Source organism: Abramis brama, assembly GCF_963993115.1.
Source record: "Abramis brama genome assembly, chromosome: 21".
Classification (NCBI taxonomy): Eukaryota; Metazoa; Chordata; class Actinopteri; order Cypriniformes; family Leuciscidae; genus Abramis; species Abramis brama.
This window is the reverse complement of record NC_139983.1, coordinates 10,696,647-10,711,887: the sequence shown is the minus strand read 5'-3', so window position 1 is coordinate 10,711,887 and position 15,241 is coordinate 10,696,647. Positions and strand designations below refer to the sequence as shown.

The 15,241-nt window shown below is 37.1% G+C and overlaps 1 protein-coding gene across 3 annotated transcripts in view; it reads right to left on the bottom strand.

Annotated features, from left to right (window-relative positions):
* akap6 (A kinase (PRKA) anchor protein 6) overlaps positions 1 to 15,241 on the bottom strand; it is a 167,155-nt gene that overhangs the window by 86,271 nt on the left and 65,643 nt on the right. For all 3 annotated transcript variants that reach the window (XM_084096982.1, XM_084096983.1, XM_084096984.1), the window contains one exon: positions 13,656 to 13,828. In XM_084096982.1, coding sequence (XP_083953108.1) covers positions 13,656 to 13,828 — 173 coding nt within the window. The remainder of the gene's footprint in view (positions 1 to 13,655; positions 13,829 to 15,241) is intronic.

Here is a 15,241-nt window from a genome sequence, read left to right as displayed (position 1 = left end):
TTTAAAACTTTTGTATAATAAAAGGCGATCTGAAGTAACACAAAAGTGAAATTCCATTTTCTATTAAGTGCGCTCTCTCGTCTTGTTCATCACATTCAGCACAATACAATTGGTGTCCTGTTTCATCTTAAATATAACTAAGATACAGCTTACAAACGTATGATATTGTATATGTACCACAAGCCCACAAAATACTTCACAAACTTCATCGTGTGCTCTAAGTCAGCGTGCAAATTATGCAATGACTTTCACACAGCATGCTAAACTTTATCCCACAATTCAATGCATTTGACTTGACCTTCTATTTACAGTCACAAACAAGTGACATCAACTTATTTTTAACTCTTTCTTGACTCTTTTCATGGGACTACCAACTGTTCAGACATTTTTAGATAAACTTAGGTTACAATAAAAATAAAAATATATTTTTTTGAAAATGTCAAGTGTCATTTGATCTTATACAAAAGTGTTTTATAATTCTAAAGTGATGCTTAAAATTGGATAATAATAACAAAGTCTTTTGCACCCATGAGCCCAAACCTAAAGACTTTTTAAGCACTAAAAATATGCTTCTGATATAAACGTCTCTAATGAACTGATAAATAATGACAGTTTTTTGATAATAAACAATTCTGGTCCACGCAAAAAAAAAAAAGCGCTCAAGAAGTCTATTGCTATTGTCAACTGTGACAAACTTGTAATCTAATTTTAGTGGTGCTGAAACATTATTAAACATTAACATTGATAAACATTAACATTAAAAGCTGTACAAATTGAATAATGGGTGAAAATAAGCCCTTTTGTTCTGACTTTCTTTAAGGGACTTCAAGTCTTAATGAAAACCCAAACCTTCTAAAAACTTGCCCTTTGAAACTCAAAAGCTCAAGCATATACAAGCATATACAAACACTTTTCAATCAATCTGTCAGTCTGTGTCTCACGGGAAGCTTCAAACCAAGGCCGCACGAGACCTGCGCTGTGTCTCTGGAGGAAGCAGTTTGTTTCAGTCAGAATGTGACACTTCACCTGTTGTCAAAGATGAAGATTTATATGTGTCCCTGTTTGCTGCTTCACATTTGTCAGTGGCACGTTTTTGTTCTGAAACAATCTCAACAAAAGCTACACTGAAAATAATAATAATCATAATCCATATTATTGTCTTGTTCTCCAGTAGAAATATCAAAGCATCTAAAAAAAAAAGTGTATATATATATGAAGTTTCTATGAAGCCCCTCCTTCTAAAATGCACAATGTGCTCTGATTGGTTGGTTGAACCAGTGTGTTATGATTGGTCAACCGCTTCGAGCTCGTTTGGGAAATGTCACAGCCCCCTACCATAGCCACAAGTTTCAACACACTACTAGTGAAAAACTTGATCCGTTTTTTGCATATACCTTGCACTGGAATTATTTAAATGAGGAATATTTTGATGTGTTTGTTCCTGGAAGAAAACTCAAGACTACAATCGAGGATTTCAGGAAGTTCGGAAACAGTGTTTACTGAAGTAGAGAATAACTCACTTTGGATTGACTTTGTGCTTTGTAACTTTGCAGTCCTTTTTCATGCTCAAACAGCAACGTTACACAGTAAAAAAAATCTGAAAATGTAACAAAGGATAACAGGTCCTCTTTAAAGAACCTAGAAACCAAATATGACCTGACAAACCTTTAAAGTGACACCGATATATTTTAGATCTAAAGAGAACAGTTAAAGCTAGGATAGGCTATATGTTTTTCAGAAACACTTTTTGTTATACTGGTTGAAACTCTCTTTACACCCTGATAGCAATCAATAATAGAAGTGGTCTAAATATAAAAAATGATTATTGCAATGTTATGTGCTTTGAAATTGAGACATGAGGTAATTTAACGCCGTCTCTCGTGAAGCTTTTGTTTGCTCCCTGCTGTACGCGTTCATGTGTTTTGAAGGAGGTTTGGCTTTGGAGACGCTCTGAATGGAGAGTGGGATCTTATGCTTTTAAAGCTAGCTTGCTATTGCTAGCCTCTCTGGAATTGCCTACCCTACCTTTAAGTGTAAATGTTTTTTGATAAGAAGGCTCTTTGCTGAACCGAAGAGCCTTTATTTAAGAGCATACACAGTCTAGTATGGGCACCAAATCTGATTCTGGGTAATATAACATTTTACAAGTCTGAGCATCTGCCACAGCCTGTCGTAAAAGCTGAGGGGAATCATTATGGCTCATCAATGCATCCAAATGCACAGAACAAAGCGCTTGTAGCAATATGCTACAACTATAAAATATACATACAAATACCAAAGTAAGGCCAAAGTCTTTCTTTTTTTTCCTATCACCAGAATATATTTCATGAGTGAGGCTTCCTGCCTTCACCTCATCTTCCTGTTTTCCTTCTCATGCATGTCACCGAGCTCGCATACCTTCAGTGCTTTGGCCAGATTTCAGGAGAAAGAGATCCAGAGGGCAGACATTAGAATTTTATATCACTTCAAGACAGGGGAGGGAGAGAGAGCGGAGAACATGGAGTTCTTCTGACAGTCATCGAGGACTCTGAGAAAATGATGGGATGTGTTTTTGTGCATCTCACCTGAGAGGCATGCTTAAATGTGCGCTCGTGATAAGGTAATTCCAGCAAACCGTATTTCATCGCATGGCCGACAGGTTTATGTTTACCAGATCGGCCATAAGCATTACTGATTTAGACAAAGAAAAAAAAGGCAGAACATGTCAAATAAAAAAGGGTTTCAAATACACCTGCGAGAACTTTAAAAACATTTCCAAATATTAAAATCAGCAGATCTCGGTGGGATGATTTTACAAAACCATGTCCAGTTTTCATTTCATCCCAAAATCAAAAGAAAAAATATGTATTTTGAAAATAAAAATAAGCTTTTTTTTCCCCTCCCATTTTACTCTGGGGTGAAAATGTTCCCAAATACAAACAAAATGATGCTTTGCATAAAGTCACTTACTTACATTTTACGACCATTTTCACATTAAAAAAACTAAGATAAAAATAAATATTTTGCATAAAGAAAATAATGTATAAATATTTATAAATATTAACCCCAAATATCAAAAGAAGAAATTAATTTATATTTTGCATACAGAAAAAGATGCTTATACTTCGGCTTTTAAGTTTGTTCCTACATATAAACAAAATTATATTTGGACTATAACTTATAATTAGGACTACTTTTTTTCACATTCCAAAATCAAAAGCAGTTACATTTTTTTTGCCTAATTTTTTTCTTTTTCTAACTATCAGATATTATATTTTTATATTATTTTTATGACAATTTCAGTACAAAATAAGTAATTATATTTGCACTATTTTCATCCCAGAATCAAAACAAATTATATTATATTTTTATGTATTTATGATATTTTAAAATAATTTTTATGATATTTAAAAAAAAAAATTATGATATTTTAAAATAATTTTTATGATATATTATATTCTTTTATATAAACCATTATTTTTGCGTAAAGAATACACCCCAATTTATTTTTTAATTTTTATAGAAAATAGGATTTCCTGTTTCTTTCTTATGGTTTCGGGATGAAATGTGGCCCGGACATGTTCCTGAGTCTGACAGGTCCAGTGACATTCACCCCTGTACGAAATAAGAAATTCGACTCAAACTTGTTTTCTGCAGAGCTGCAGGAAGCAAGCAGACGTTGGACTGGTAGTGGAGTTATTCACATTTGTATCATTTTCAGTTGCTAATCCAGTATGCACTCTGCTCCACTGACTACAGTGTGTCTATAGCATTTCCAATATTAATAATACAGAGAGAGCGTTGATGCCTCTCAGATGCCTATCCGTCCTACTGAAGGCTTGTTAAATATTCATTGACAATTATTCTGCAGTGACTGAAGGCTAAGTGCTCGCTTCTGAGAGAGAGAGAGAGAGAGAGAGAGAGAGAGAGAGAGAGAAAGAGAGAGAACTGAGAATAAAGCAATTATTAATGTCCATTTTTCCAACATGTTCCTCGGTCGATGTCTGCAGATCAAAATCAAGCTCATTCTAGACACAGCGAGACTTTCAGTCCCATATAGATCTGACTGTGAGCATTTAGCTAAATGTTCATGCAAAAATGTTAAAAATAATGATTCAATTTTTTTGCAGTGTTGCCATAAAAGAACTTAGTGTAAAAAAAAAAAACCATTCTAATAATCTGAAGAACCTTTTTTTGCAATAAAAAACCTTTTGTGTTGGAAAGGTTTAATGGAGGTTTAAAGTTCTTCATAGAACCAAAGATAAGATTTTGGGGAATCAAAAATCACTGTGAAACTCCGCTTTTGAAAACTTTTTTAACAGTGTATTAAAGGAAAAAAAAATCAAATGCATTTCAAGAGCCACATCAAAATATCACAACACTTTTATCAGATCAGTCTTAATCTGATTTCGATTGACAGAGTTGACTAAACATCTACAGTCGTGCCATCAAGACTGCGCTGGAAATGACAGCGTGTGCCATCCCTCTGCATTGTGCTTTCTTCAGAAAAAGCTCTGATTCCAATAATTACAGCCTAAAGTGATCCTTGTTGCTTTATTTCGCAAGCAAGTTGGGTAATCTTTGATCCGATTGTGCAGAATGCAGAATACAAATGAAATAAAAAATACAATCTGGTTTATATTCCAGACTTTCTCAGGCACGATATATAGCCAAAGGACAAGTGACGGAGGGAGAAAAAAAAAACGAATTAAGTCACACAAGACGAGTTTTTCAGCATAGGCCGGGGGTTTACGACTTCATACATGTCTACGTCTGATTGGAAAATCCTTATGTCTCCATGCATCCTTCATAAAAAAATAGAAATTACAATATTCCAGTGCATGTCCCGGTGAACTTAGGACGACTGGAAAAAGACACAATGGATGCGGAAGGCAAAGGCAGTTATGAAGTGCACATTTCACATAGCCACTTATTCAAGTCATGCTAACAATATTCATTGCAAAACACGTTGCTCGTACATCTCATTTGGAAGAAAAAATTAATATGAATTAAACCTTGTCTGCATATTAATTCATATCATTTGTGTGATTAAATATTTGAAACTGTCTGCAAAAACTAGGCACTATTAATTTTTCCATAAAACATTCATTTCAATTGTCAAACTGCCGCTGGCAAAAGAAAGCGAGGGAAAAAAAACACTTAAAGAGGTATGTCAATTTTAAGTCACTTTATGAATTACAGCTTGAGTGCTTTTGCATGCTAATATAAGCAGAGAGACCTGGAATAAATGACTACCTATTTGGGTCCTTGATTATTTTTCATTTCTCATGTAGAACTTGATAAACATTTTTTTTTTTTTTTTTCAGGAGGGGTTGGATGAATATTAAGTCTTTCAAAATTAACAGAAGTTCTGTTAAACAAGCTCTCATGAGTCTGGGATGGATTTGCAAACATGTTTCACAGTTTAATTTTTTATATTATATTATTGCTGTTTGCTAAAGGAACCTTCACTAGTATTATTGCGCATCCTTAGGGATTAGCGACTATGAAAGTCTCTTATGCTCACTAAAGTTTTTATTTTATTTAATGAAAAATACAGCAAAACAGTTAAACTGTGAAATATATTATTACTATTCAAAATAAGTGTTTTCTATTAGAATATATTTTAAAATGTAATTTATTCCTGTGATGCAAAGCTGAATTTCCAGCATCATTACTCCAGTCTTCAGTGTCACATGATCCTTCAGAAATCATTCTAATATGATGATTTGCTGCTCAAGAAACATTTCTGGAAACAGTTGTGCTGCTTAATATTTTGTGGAAACCGGGATAAAAAAAAATATTATTTAATTATTGGATGAATATAAAGTTCTTGTATTGAATTGTAACATCGCATTGTTGTCTTTTGATTTGTTTAATGCATCTTTACATTTATATTTATATAAATATTTATATTTATATAATATATATATTTTTTTATATATATTTAAAAAAAACTTTACTATACTATAACTTATATATATATATATATATATATATATATATATATATATATATATATATATATATATATTCTTAAAAGATGAACTATGTTTTCTAAATAAAATATATACATATACATATATATATACATACAAATATATATATGAACCATAATACTTCAAGAACGAAAGCGAAAAGCTTAACAAGACTTCTTGACCCAAACTTCCCTTACACCCTAAAAATCTCAATTTACAGCATGTCAAACTTATAACTCTATCACAGTGCGGCTAAACATACATCAAACCTTAAGAAGTCTGATTTAATTTCACAATTTCTTAACCAACGTCAAATTTGGAGTGAACTCCACTTTTAAAGTCTGCACTTATAACACAGAGGTGGCCGGGCCTTGCTCTCCTCCAAAACTTCGGCTGCCACCTCCTGAAATTTCATTTTCCCCAGAAATAACCCCGGGTCACTTTTTAAGCATGGGGACTTTGATATACCTAAGACTGCTCCATATGCATGGCTGGGTGGCGTAGTGTGGCATGGCTGCTTTTAACATATGCCAGCGAACAGAAACCGGGCCCTCCCTCTCCCCCTCCCCCTCCTTCTCAGCGTGCCGCGCTCAGCGCAGAGCAAGGGGTGAAATAACTGCCCCGGGGCAGACAAGCTGTCTCTAAGGAGTCTCCGATAAGAGTCCTGCCTGCCTTATACATACATACATATGACAGTGGAGGAATATGCCACAGACAGCTGGCAGGGACTACGCTCTGCCCGGCCGCTGCGAGAGGGACGGGTGCAGATACTGCAAACTCTTCGGGCCATGGAGGAGGTCCCCAACAAGTCGATAAACCGGTAAAGAGGATGCGTGTGGAAATTCTGACCCAAAAAAATATGAGTAAATGTTAGAGCACCGTGGCTCGGTTGTTAACCCCAGGGCGATTTTTACAAGGTTAGTTACAGGATTAGACTGGCTAGTGAGAAATAACATGGTCTAATCAGGGGCAGGGACTTTCAGGGCGTTTTCACACTCGCTTCGTTTAAGGTGTCTGAGAGAGCTTCACAAAACTCCAAATGAACTCCAACCCCTTTATTAAAGTAAACCGAACTTGGATCAACTCAAGAGCCTGCCCATTCAATTTGCATTAAATGCGGATTGCGTATTATTAAAATACTATACCACTACTAGTCCAAAAGGTCTTTTCACTTTTAAGCAAAATTAGGGCTCAAAGATGTTGTGAAAATCAAGTTTGTTTATATGTCTGTGTGGTGTATTTAACATGCTTTAAAACAAACCATAATGCAAATTCATCAGTCAACACCATTGCTGAGTATTTTCTTTTTCCTTAAAACTGCAGTGTACCAACTTGTCACAAACCTGCAACCAATCCCGTCAACGTGCGTGCGGAGCTTTTTCTATCATAATTTCTGGATCCTGATTTTTAAAAGGCAGCTGTCTTTAGCAACATTAGCAACGCATTATTAGCCGTTTCATAACGTAGTCAAGCCAAAGGCTAATCATATCAATTGCATTATGTGTCGACTTGCATTCAAATTCTGAATGGATTATATATAGCCTAAAAAGTGCAAAGTAAGCAAAGACAGCTCCCTTTAAAATCACTAAAAAGCTGTTACTCATCTCAGTTCGTGATCTCACAAAGTTTAGTTATAATCAATGAAGCTGTCTACATGCACAATGAATCTCTTATTTACATTGCGTCTACACTTTGTTAATGAGAGGATTCGTGAGCGCGCATAACTATATATTACTGGAATATATTACTGTATAAATTTTCTCTTATAAATAAATTTAGAAAAAAAAATCTTAAAAGTAAAATAAAAGCTCGGTGAACCCGTCTGTATTAATATTGAATGACGATTCTTTGTTGGCCTTCTCTAAGCTGCAAAAAATGAATTGGCTTGCCGGTCTGATGTCTGCAAAAAACCCTGCAATACTGGCTCCAAACACACACCCTGGATATTTACAAGTGGTTGACACTACTCCAGGACATTATAATGTTGGAAATATCCACGGTCTTAGGTCAATTTTGCACAAGTCTCTACATTAAAGGTCTGGACTATAGCTGCTGAGAAGTAGATTGCACATAACAATGAGCAGGACTCAGAGTGAATACCATACCTTCTGTTTTTTGTATTCCTGTAATTTAAGTTTCATAATTCCTGTGACTTCGTTTTTTCAGTGATATTATCTACCTAGTATGTATCCCATTGTAAAGAGGCTGCGGGGTTAAGCATGGTGTGAGAGGGGTGGTGGGTTGGGATACTGAATTATCACGTTTTTATGTTCACAAACTGGCTTGTTTATTGTTAATAGTCAAATTAAAGTAAAAAGTAAAATAAAAGCTAAAATAAATAATATATCTATATCAATATCTAATATATATAATATATATAACTAAAAAATAAAATGTATTTACTGTCACTTTTGATCAATTTAATGCATCCTTGCAGAATTAATTTATTAAGAACATTAATTTCTTTAAAAAAAAAAATGTAAATTTTTTTTTAAAGTAGTGAAAGCAAAAATTCCATTAGTCAAATCAAACAAACATAAAATCACTAACAACATAAACTAACATAAATAATCAGTATATAAAATTATAAATATATAAAAATAAAATATATCAAATTAAATAAAAAATAAAAGTGGACTTACAACTGGCCACAAGTAGAGTCCAAGACTGAAAAAAAGAGATCCACATTTACAGAAGAGTGTGAATAAAATAAAATAAAATAAAATAAAATAAAATAAAATAAAATAAAATAAAATAAAATTAAATTAAATTACAGAAAGTGGGTTGACAGCTGGTCACAAGTAAAATAGATTTAAAAAGAGAGATCAGAGTCCACTTTTATGTACAGGTACAGTGTGAATGCAAAGTTACTGGCCAAAATGTTCTTTTTTACCTTTTGGTCTACTTATATGGGTCACAGCTTAAATGCTCTAAAAAAGTCATCCACTAACCTTAGAACAGTTAGTGCTGCATTAAAATGGAAAACAGTCATTTAAACAACACCAGTGCATTTATTTACATTCACAATCCCACTGGTCTTTGACATTCTGTCTAATCTAAATAACTGGATGCCAGGTGTCTATATGGGTAAAGCAGGGTTTAGTGTTCACATATTTGATTTCAAAATAAGAACGAGTCAATGCAATAGGCAGAAAATGGATGCAATCCCTTTCTATAGGTGGATAAATCTCACTAAGAAAAGAACGAAGATGAGTCACAGCCTGACATCGGATCAGAGAATTCCCACAGCGAATATGATGGCGCAAATTAACTCTTCACTGCACACACCTGGTCAACAAATATTACCCATGAATCCCTACACATATGTAGGACATATGAAGTCCGCCTGTCATCTATCCTTTCCTCATGTCTTGTGACATTTAGGCGATTTACACAAAGTCACGTGTACCTCACTGCGGTATATATTAGTGCAGATATGAAAGAATGTCTCCGTCTAGCAGAGAGGCTGGCGGATTTGAGCGTGACAATTTTCTCTTCTAAGAAACATGCAATTGAGAGTGGATTGTTGGTGCTTCATGCTGTTAATGATTGCCTCTCTCCCCACTTTTGTCTATGTGATGTTCCCCCTACAGTTTAATTAGAGGCGAATAACTGAATTAGACAGGATTCCCTCAGGATTGCCATTTGACCAGCATCCAGCAATGTTAAAACTTTATGGTCTTGAGAAAATAATTCAGACAGCACAATGCGACGGCAAGACGTGGGTGCGAACATATGTTTGCAGCTATAATAACAAACCGTTATGGCTGTCGAGAGAGATGTGGCCTGCTTTGTACACACCTTAATGGCATTCTAGGGACAGACTTAGTGTCTGGGTAAGGCGGTATATATTACTCCTCTGACGGCACGCATTGCTCATTTGTGAGCCGTTTTTTAACCAAAGCAAATTAATGACCGCAAACGACACCTGTTGTGGTGAAGCATTAGGAATTAATAGCAAAGAGGGGGGCTTGTCATTGAAAAGAGCGCCTTGACAGCAGTTTCCAAATATTGTTTAGTCAGTGAAACAGGGATCTGAAAGTGATATGAATTCCCTGATCCTCCATTAAGATGAATCTATGGGCCATGTGGTGACCTGAGACAGGTTCTTTAAAGCATTTGTTTGAGTATTTGACCTGCGTGAAAGCACGCAGTACCCTTCAGTAAAGTTAAACAAAAACTTTGATGTCTGATGCAATTATACTATGTTAGTATAAGAAAAGTAAATGAAGATCTATAAATCAAAACTTTAGTTTACATTAAAGTTCAGGTTTAAAAGAATATTTTGGATTATTTTCAATAATGTCTATAAAGCAATATATTCTGACCAAAGCATTTCTGCATAGAGTAAAACAGTAATTTTGTGAAATATTTAAAAATATATATATATATATATATATATATTAAAATGTAATTTATTCCTGTGATGCAAAGCTGATTTTTCAGCATCATTACTCCAGTCTTCAGTGTCACATGATCCTTCAGAAATCATTCTAATATGCTGATTTGCTGCTCAAGAAACATTTATTATTATTATTATCAAGATTGAAAACAATGTTGTCCTGCTTAATATTTCTGAGGAAACCACACTGTAAAAAGTGATCAGTTGACTTAACTTAAAAATGTTTAGGAAACCCGTTGCCTTAAAATTATTAAGTAAATAAACGCCATGCTTAATCGAAAAGACACATACTGTATGGTTTGATCTAGGCTCAAGATCCCACATAGACCCATATTCACAACACCTGCCCTCGACCTACAGGATCCGCCCTGATTCAGACAGAGAGAGATTTGTGGATCCTTGTGTGACCTTCCCACAATCCTGTGGCCTGTCTCTAATTAGGCAATGCATCCGATCATCATTAACAGCTCTCAGATAATGAATCACTCACCCCTCTCTCTCTTAATTCGCTGTAACCAAGCGGCTAATGGCTGTCAACGCTGACTGATCACACTGATTGTGGTGATTTCTAATTGCAACAAAACAATTTAAAAGCACCCCGATTATTTATGTCGGTGCCCACAAACTAGAAATAAGTAGGGCCTGTTCACATTAAGTTTGTTCAGAATACCACCTACTGTTTTTGAAAGAAAGTAGTATGCAGACTATAAGTATTCTGTATGCATTGAATGAAATGCTAAATTTGCCAAAATGGGCAGTAAACGGCCAAAACACAGTGCATGGAATACTGCATCCCACAATGCAATGGGCTCAACTTGACCTTCTATGAATTTTTTTTGCGAAAGCTCAAACGTGCTGCGTAACACGAGAATAAACCTCATTGGTTCTTGCAAAAGCTCAAACGTGCTGCGTAACAAGAATGAACCTCATTGGTTCTTGCAAAAGCTCAAACGTGCTGCGTAACACGAGAATGAACCTCATTGGTTCTTGCAAAAGCTCAAACGTGCTGCGTAACACGAGAATGAACCTCATTGGTTCTTGCAAAAGCTCAAACGTGCTGCGTAACATGAGAATGAACCTCATTGGTTCTTGCAAAAGCTCAAACGTGCTGCGTAACACGAGAATGAACCTCATCGGTTCTTGCAGAAGCTCAAACGTGCTGCGTAACACGAGAATGAACCTCATTGGTTCTTGCAAAAGCTCAAACGTGCTGCGTAACATGAAAATGAACATCATCGGTTCTTGCAAAAGCTCAAATGTGCTGCGTAATTCATGAAAACGAACCTCATTGGTCCTTGCGAAAGCTCAAACGTGCTGCGTAACAAGAATGAACCTCATTGGTTTTTGCAAAAGCTCAAGCGTGCTGCGCAACACGAGAATGAACCTCATTGGTTCTTGTGGAAGCCCAAACGCGCTGCGTAACACGAGAATGAACCTCATTGGTTCTTGCAAAAGCTCAAATGTGCTGCGTAAAACGAGAATGAACCTCATTGGTTCTTGCAAAAGCTCAAATGTGCTGCGTAAAACGAGAATGAACCTCATTGGTTCTTGCGAAAGCTCAAACGTGCTGCGTAACACATGAAAATGAACCTCATTGGTTCTTGCGAAAGCTCAAACGTGCTGCGTAACACGAGAATGAACCTCATTGGTTCTTGCAAAAGCTCAAACGTGCTGAGTAACACGAGAATGAACCTCATTGGTTCTTGCAAAAGCTCAAACATGCTGCGTAACACGAGAATGAACCTCATTGGTTCTTGCAAAAGCTCAAACGTGCTGCGTAACACGAGAATGAACCTCAGTGGTTCTTGCAAAAGCTCAAACGTGCTGCGTAACGAGAATGAACCTCATTGGTTTTTGCAAAAGCTGAAGCGTGCTGCGCAACACGAGAATGAACCTCATTGGTTCTTGTGGAAGCCCAAACGCGCTGCGTAACATGAGAATGAACCTCATTGGTTCTTGCAAAAGCTCAAATGTGCTGCGTAAAACGAGAATGAACCTCATTGGTTCTTGCAAAAGCTCAAACGTGCTGCGTAACACATGAAAATGAACCTCATTGGTTCTTGCGAAAGCTCAAACGTGCTGCGTAACAAGAATGAACCTCATTGGTTCTTGTACGTCAAGCAAACATGCTTGAGCTTCCGTTTACCATATCTAATGTGTGCGTTGATGAATGTTTTTATGTGAATAAAAGCCTAAATTAAATCTGTTCATCATATAAAGCAATCAAATCTCTTCAGAAAATTTGGACTAAACTGCCTAATTTCTAGGCCTGGCCAGATTTCAGATTTGTACAGTAAATACTCTGCACTATACTAGTATTCCATTTTAAGCACTGCCATGGATTATTTTGCATATTCAATCCACTTTTGAGTAAAATTTTTGCAAACATTTTGCAAATAATCAAAGAGTGAAAACAGATATGTTCTAATTCTGTTTCATATTGCTCATTTTGGTAAATGCAGAAGTGTTTTATTCATACTAATGTACTGTATCCTGCTGAGATAGAAAAAGTAGTATTTTAATATGCTATTCCAAACATAACCACGGACCATCTGAGCAGATAAAAGAGAAGGGAAAAAGACAGAAGAAAGAGAACCAGAGAGAGAAATATTAGGCCCTGGCGTTCCTGTTTTCTGCAGATGAAGCAGAAGAGATTACGGAGCAGAGGAGGAAGGGAGATTGCGCCCTGGCGATGCTGACGCTCCCGGGGGAAATACAACTGAGATCACGCTGTTCCTAAAGCTGCTGTTCTCACACACGCCACACAGAAACACAAACACGCCTCTCGGTTCCCGCCAGGCCTCGCTCTCAGCGCCCGGCAAACAAACACGCCACCTAATTGGAGTGCAATTACCCAATCACAATTGACAATTAAACAATGAGAAATTGGTCTCCCAAATAACTATGTCTGCAATTACACATTAAGTGTGAAGTGTAAATTGAGTCTAGCACGTTGCCTCTAAAGCATAATTGTGTGTGTTTGTGGGAGCTATGAAACGTCTCATGCTCATTTACGGACAGAAAATTTTCATTCGCATCACGCCAATGGCGTGTCCCCTCCCCTGTTTCCTCCCTGAAAGGAATGTCTCCCTGCAGAGCTTTTCCTCGAGCCGTTTCTTATGGAAATACGCGGCGCTCCTCCGCAGCGGAGCTTGGCCCTGTTTGTTTATTTTGCTGATCGAGCAGAGCATGGCCACGGGCTACCAGAAAGGAACTGAGAGCCGCAGACAGATGGAACGACTCAGGCTTGGGACACGGGGCTGTTACGGGCTTGACGGTGTCACGTTCGGCTGTACCTTGGGGCTGCCGTGATGACTGTGAGTTTCCCGCTCTTCCTCGTCCCTCTCGCTGGACAGGATGTGGGTTTTGATGGCATCCAGTGTGCGCAGCATCCAGTTGTGCTGACGGCGGATCTGTCTCTGCAGCTCCTGCCACTGGTGGGATATCATATGGAGTATGTCCCGCAGCCCTGTGAGCACACATAAAGAGATACGGTCACACAGAATGCCATTTTGTGGTTAAAAACGTGAGACGCGGGTCAGTGGAAAGAAAAAACGCAAGGTCAAGAGAGGCCTTTTTTAAAACTTCTTGTAACTTGAGTGCCATGTTTCTAAAACTCAATGCACACGTTATAAATGCAATGGTGTAATGGTTAAAGGTCTGCAATCCAAAGACTATGGGCCCTATTTTAACGATCTGAAACGCAAGTGTCAAAGCGCAAAACGCAAGTAACTCTGTGGGCGGGTCTTGGCGCTGTTGCTATTTTCCCAGCGGGATAAATTACTCTTGCGCCAGGCGCAAATCTAAAATGGGTTGGTCTGAAGAGCTTCATTATTCATAGGTGTGGTTTGGGCGTAACGTGAAATAAACCAATCAGAGCGTCATCTCACATTCCCTTTAAGAGCAGACGCGCTTGTTCTAAAGCGGATTCCTATCATAACGGCAGATTTGCCAGACGCGCGCCAGGAGCGGTTCACAGCCAAGGAGAGCAACGCTCTCGTCAGGGACGTTGGGGATGGAGAAACACACCCAAATTAACTTCGATTAAAAAGGCGTATGATAATTTGGGTAAATGTGTAAGCTAGATGTATGCTTTTATAATAAATTGTCTATCTATCTATCTATCTATCTATCTATCTATCTATCTATCTATCTATCGTAATAATGTATGATTTGCAAAAATTAAAACTGCTGCTTCTGTGTAGATGAGAGAATCAAAGTGTATGCGCGTTGTGCACACGCTACATTGATTATGGCCAAGCATGCGCCCTTAAAATAGCATATGAATAACATGCGCAACGCGCCACTGACTTTAAACTATTTTTTCCTGGTTAGTGGCGCAATTGTTTTCTAAACCTGCAAAATAGCATGAAGGAACGTTTGCGCCGGAACACGCCTCCTTTTTTGCGCTGAACCGCCCAGGGAGCGCAAGTTCATTCCCTAGTTTAGCGACGTGCTTCTGTGGAGGGAAAAGTGTGCTTTGCGCGGGTGCAAAATAGGAATGATACATGCGTCGGTGTACAAAGTCAATTGCGCTGGGTGCAAGATAGGGCCCTATATGTTCAAACCTGAAAAAGAGGAGATTGCCAACTTAACTAGGTCTGTTCCTCTAAATTACTAATTAAAAATGATCTAATCTAAATGTACTAGTTATTTCATTTAAGCATCATCTAAATACAAAGGAAAACTATTAAATAATAAAAACAGCACTAAAATAGATACAAATATTGAAGTAATATACAGTACAACCATGAAAATCAGTAAACGGTGCGCAAATGAACACACATCTTAATTATTTACTGTACACATTGTGTATATTCAAAATGGCATGATACTAATCCTTTTTGAATGAATAGTAGTATGTATACTGTGCAAAGTATGC